The sequence below is a fragment of the Sinocyclocheilus anshuiensis genome, unplaced genomic scaffold, assembly GCF_001515605.1.
Source record: "Sinocyclocheilus anshuiensis isolate Anshui unplaced genomic scaffold, SAMN03320099.WGS_v1.1 scaffold1823, whole genome shotgun sequence".
Taxonomy (NCBI): domain Eukaryota; kingdom Metazoa; phylum Chordata; class Actinopteri; order Cypriniformes; family Cyprinidae; genus Sinocyclocheilus; species Sinocyclocheilus anshuiensis.
Window position 1 is genome coordinate 54,749 of NW_015549711.1, and position 5,965 is coordinate 60,713.

The 5,965-nt window shown below is 36.9% G+C and overlaps 1 protein-coding gene across 1 annotated transcript in view; it reads left to right on the forward strand.

Moving 5' to 3' along the window:
• The window catches only part of cckar (cholecystokinin A receptor), a 9,652-nt gene extending 4,610 nt beyond the window's left edge, over nt 1-5,042 (forward strand). Inside the window, exons 3-4 of the mRNA XM_016450139.1 lie at nt 2,575-2,702; nt 4,215-5,042. Coding sequence (XP_016305625.1) covers nt 2,575-2,702; nt 4,215-4,786 — 700 coding nt within the window. The 3' untranslated portion in view covers nt 4,787-5,042. The remainder of the gene's footprint in view (nt 1-2,574; nt 2,703-4,214) is intronic.
• The last annotated feature ends 923 nt before the right edge of the window (nt 5,043-5,965 follow it).

Sequence of the window (5,965 nt, forward strand, 5' to 3'; positions counted from 1 at the left end):
CACCCGTAAACGTTTTTTTAATCGAACTAAATCGAACTAAAAATGAGACATGATTTGATTTTCTTACCTTAAAACTAGCCTAATACTTTTACACAGAGGAAGGTTGTGGTAAAATACTGTAGTAAACTATTCTTAACTTTTCACTTTTTTAAAAAACGTTTTATTATATATATATATATATATATATATATAATAAAACGTTTTTTAAAAAAAGTATATATATATATATATATATAAATTACCAGAAAATTTGAGTATCATGATACATTATAGTATAGGAATGTTTGCATAATATTCACTGGTCTTACAAGCTTCTTTATGCCCTGAAAAGGGCATCTGATCACATTGATTGCGAGAGGCAGACTATAAAAGGTCTCCTAACCAAAGGATACTTCATGTTCCAGCTGCTTTTTTTCTTGCATTTGGTTATAAAAAAAGGTTGATTTAGAGATTCATTACTATTCATTAAGGGGCTAAAAGCATAGACCACGAACACAGTGAAGCTTGCACTGGGTACTAAAATGCATTTTATATTGTTTTATAAACCTCAATCATATTGGCAAGACCACAGCTTTTTTTCTTGTTCTTTTCAGATTATATTGCAAGTCACATCCACTGTGAATTCATATTTATGACTTGTTGAATTTTGTGTAAAACTATTTATAGCACACTTCCAGATGCTGCAAATGTGCCATGTAAACAATTTAGTAATGAGACAACGCCCGATATCTCTGTATTTGATGCATCAGCATGTTTTATGTGTTTGTTTTGTGCTATTCTGTAATACTTGCTCATGATAAAGCTGACTTAATTTACATACTCTGTTGTTATTACCGTGTGGGTATGTCAACATTCATAAGCAATCAAGCGCTGTTGATTATTCAGAGGAGAGCTGGAGCATGCGCTCATACTTGGTGTAAAGTGTGCAGTGTTCTGCCGTTAAAGTGCCAGCAGCCATTAACTTTATTAACAGTTCATGCCTTTGTTATCAGGGCTTGGAGTTAGTTTGTTATGAAGTTTGCATGTCTGTTTCCATTTTTGTGTTCACTGTTGTTTATAGAAGCATATATATCAGACCTTCTTAGAATCACAATACTTTAACAAGGCCAGATTTATTTCTGTATGTGCAATTGAGTTCTGTGCGTCCAAACACACAGGTATTTCGGTGAGTGTATCGACATTGAACCTCGTGGCCATCTCTCTGGAGCGCTACAGTGCCATCTGCAACCCCTTCAAGTCCCGCACATGGCAGACGAAGTCCCATGCCGCAAAAGTCATCACAGCCACTTGGGTCGTGTCTTTTCTGCTCATGCTGCCTTATCCGATAGGCAGCACCCTGGTGCCTTTCATGCGCAGCAACAACAGCACAGGCAACATGTGCCGCTTGGTTTGGTCCAGTGATGTCATGCAGACCTGGTAAGATTTATTAGGACTGTGTTTTTTTATTTTGAATTTTGAGGATAGGGTGTTTAAAGGAATAAGGAGCAGAATATAAATTCTGTCATCATTTACCCTCATGTTACCTGTATACTGTTATGTTTTCGGCAGCAGTTATTTACACTGTGTAAAAAAAAGCTCAATGTTATTTATACTGAGTGTAAATAGTGATAGATACTGTTTGCACCAAGTATAAGTGCAAATAGTGATAGATGCTATTCACACAAAGAAGTGTAAATAGAAGTAATATACTGTTTGTACTAAAGGCAAAACATCTGAGCAGTGGTGGACAGAGTTAGTGAAAATTACCTTTGCTAACAGGATTATTTGCACTCCTCTTTTCTGTGGAACACAAAAGGAAAAATGTTGAAAAATCACCATGCCGCTCTTTTGAATGCAGTATGTGTTTACACTGACCATGTATGTTAATGCTGAAATACACTACACAACTTAACATCTAAGAGGCATCATACACTTACCGACTTTGTAAATCATTACAAAGAAAAAACAGGCCATAATATTCTAAACAACTAAGGATCACACAGCAGAAATATGCACGTTGTTGCTAGCATACACAACAAATGGAAACAATCTGTTCTAAAATCAGTTCAAAGTATCAAACATGTTCATAGTTTAAAGCTAAAAAACGAAATCTGTGCCCATCATACACTACGTGATTTTTGTTAACTCTGACCGTCCAAAATCTAAAGACTGGCTTTGACTTTCGGCAAGTAGCGTCAACTCCTCCAGATTGCAAATACTGGCAATATGAATGCGCTATAATCCAGTGAAAGTATAAGTGAAATATTGTATGGATCAGAGCTGCAAGATACTATAATACAATATATATATATATATATATATATATATAACTTCTGGAGACAGGTTGGAAACAGCATGAGAGTGAGTAATTTTAGTAAACTACTTTGTAAATTTAAAACTACAAAGCTACCCAGCATTTACATTTTTTTGGTTAAAAATACTGTGAAAACAGACACAACTATCATGATGATATCCTGCAGTTGCCAGCTGCGTAATCAAAGCCTCTATATAACTGATTTTAAAAAGTTATGACCACTTGAAAGAAACAAACCAGGTCTGACTTTGCAACTGACCTCTCTGCTTTTTTTTTTTTAGGTATGTTTTCCTGTTGCTGATACTCTTTCTCGTGCCTGGGATCATAATGATGACGGCTTATGGCCTCACCTCACTCGAACTCTACAGGGGAATCAAATTTGAAATGGCTAACAGGAAGTCAAACAAAGGTATGGGAAAATATCATAGACTTGCTGACCTTTATATTTCAGATGTGAACTCATTATATAAAAGCCTTTTAAATAAAGCTGTTTAGTCATGATGACAATTTGTAGGACAAGCCAGAAGGCTAATGTGCCCTTCAGGTGGAGTTAGAAATATCGTTATTATGAGTTCCGAGCACATGAAAGACCAAGCAAAGTCAAGGCAAGGCAAGGCAAGTTTATTTATATAGCACATTTCATACACAATGGTAATTCAAAGTGCTTTACATAAAAGGAATTTGTTAAAAATCACAACAACAAAAAACAAGGAATTTAAAAATGTATTTAAAATGAATTAAAACAGTTAAGAATAGAAAATGATTATACATAAAATACAGTGCAACCAGTTCGGACGTAGCACAGTGCTCATTCAGTAAATGCACAGCTAGATGAGTTTTGAGTCTGAATTTAAATGTGACTAATGTTTTAGCACATCTGATCTCGTCTGGAAGCTGGTTACAACTGCAGGCGGCAAAATAGCTAAAAGTGGATTCCCCGTATTTCTAACGGTCTCGATCCGAAGGATCTGAGTGGTCTGTTAGGTTTATATTCAGTGAGCATATCTGCAATGTATTTAGGACTTAGGCCATTCAGTGATTTATAAACGAGTAAAAGTACTTTAAAATCAATCCTAAATATAATTGGAAGCTAGTGTATGTCCCTTCTAAGTATGACCTGAACCATTTGAGGACCATCCCAGAAAGCCCGACCCAGTTTTCCAGTCTCTGAAGAAGTATGTTATGATCGACCGTGTCAAACGCAGCACTGAGATCTAGTAGTACCAGCACTGATATTTTACCACAATCAGAATTTAAGCAAATATCATTCATTATATTTGAGCAAAGTCATATTTAATGGGAAACTTGAAATTCGACGATACACAAGCTGCCAAGTTGTGATGTTGAAAGGGGCATGTCAGTGTGACCATTGTGGAAACACATCTATAATATAGATAATATCACATAATCTATATATAGAGATTAATGAGCAGAAAGCAATTCTGTAGTGAATGGTGTTAAGGTGAATCACTCAACTTTCATGTTTTTTTTAAATAGTTTTACCATGTATAAATAAATCTAAAAATCAATTTATTCATCATTTTGAATTCAGATGTAGTTTGGGTTTACTGATCACAGTATACACTCTTAAAAATAAAGGTGCTTCACGATGCCATAGAAGAACCTTTTTGTCTAGATTTTGCCTAAAACATCTGAAGAACCTTTCTCTCTCACAAAAGGTTCTTTGTGGCAAAAGAAGGTTCTTCAGATTATAAAAAGCTAAGAAAGAGATGGTTCTTTATAGAACCTTTGACTGAATGGTTCTTTGTGGAACCAAAACTGGTTCTTCTATGGCATCGCTCTGAAGAGCCTTTTAAGCACCTTTATTTTTAAGATGTTTTGTATGCGTATATCAGAGATAATGGAAAAGTTTCTTTAGTATTACACATGATTACGGTTTCATCCTCACTTTGTTCACTAGAGAAAGAATATGGCATATCCAATCTGAAAAATGGTGACGGCGATGGCTGCTATCTCCAACCCTCCAAGAGAAAGCGTCCCGAACCCGTGACGCCGGGCTTCAGCAACCCCAAATCCAAACTGAGAAGGGTTTGCAGCAACAGCCCTACAGCAAACCTCATGGCCAAGAAACGGGTCATCCGCATGCTGCTGGTGATCGTGGGGCTGTTCTTCCTCTGCTGGACGCCGATCTTCGTGGTTAACGCCTGGCGAGCCTTTGACAGACGTTCAGCCGATCGTCTCCTCTCAGGAGCACCGATATCCTTCATCCACTTGCTGTCCTACACCTCGGCCTGCGTCAACCCCATAGTCTACTGTTTTATGAACAAACGCTTCAGACAGGGCGTGCTGGCGACGTTCAGCTGCTGTAGGGATGATGTGGATGAAGTGAGCAGGAGCAGCACCCGGCGTAGCACCAGAGGAGCTGGAGGGATGGGAACGCGGACAGGCGGACAGGCTGACGGTAACACACGAAGCTCAGGAACACTTACAAGGCTTACTGACACCAGTATCCGTGGCTCAGCACAAGCATAACTGACACTCATTTAACCCTGACTTTTTCAGTATAAGTAAAGTGTATAGAACAGTGTCAAAATCATTCAAAGCTTTGCAATGTTTAGTAAAATGGATGCTAACGGAAGAGAGAGACTCGTACTGGTGATAAATGAGAGCACACGCATGCAATGACTGCACTGAAATGCTGATAGAATCCAGTGCTTAATTTTAGTACGTCACTGTTAAATAAACAGCAGCACCAAATGGAGCAAGACTGTGGCCTTCAGTCCTCATTACAGCTATGACTTACAAACTCACAGAGACTTTATAAGCCATAAATAAGTTTTGTCCTTTTGGCTCTCTACTTTTCTGGCTCACCTAGAAGAGAGAGAGAGAGAGAGAGAGAGAGAGGAGAGGAAAGTATTTGCTTTTCTTGGTATTTTAGTTTTTGTGTGTGTTACTGCCAAAGCAATCATCCAGATGTTTTGAGAACGTTCTAATATTGCTTTAACTACACTACCATTCAAAAGACTGGTTGTTGAGGTTGAGAAGATTTTTTGAATGTTTTTGAAAGAAGCCTCTTATGCTCAACACCAAGGCTGCATTTATTTAATCAAAAATGCAGTAAAACAGTCAAATGTGAAATATAAACAACATTTCAAATAAAAGTTGTATATTTTAATGGGTTTTAAAAAGTCATTTATTCCTGCGACGGCAAAGTTGCATTACTCCTGTCTTCAGTGTCACACGATCCTTCAGAAATCATTCCAATACTGTATGCTAAATTGCCGCTCAAGAAACATTTCTTATTATTTATCAATGTTGAAAACACTTCTGCTGCTTAATATTTTTTTTCAGGATTCTTTGATGATTAGAAAGTTCAACAGAATACAACTGAACATTGAAAAAAAAAAACTTTTATAGTATAAATGTCAATTTTTCAATGTAATGCAGCCATGCTTAATAGAAATATGAATTTCTTTAAAAACAAAAAAATCTTACTGAGCCCAAATGTTTGAATGGTAGTGTAAATATCTGACATCTGAGATCAGTTCTGAGTGTACGCTGACCTATATTTGATAGTTTGTTCGTCACATCTGCTTTAGTAAGGACTACACAGATCATTCTGTTTGATAAATCTATGACACACGTACTTAAAACCACTTTGGATGCTTTGCCAATACCACATAAACATGCGAATATGTGTAAACTGTGTAC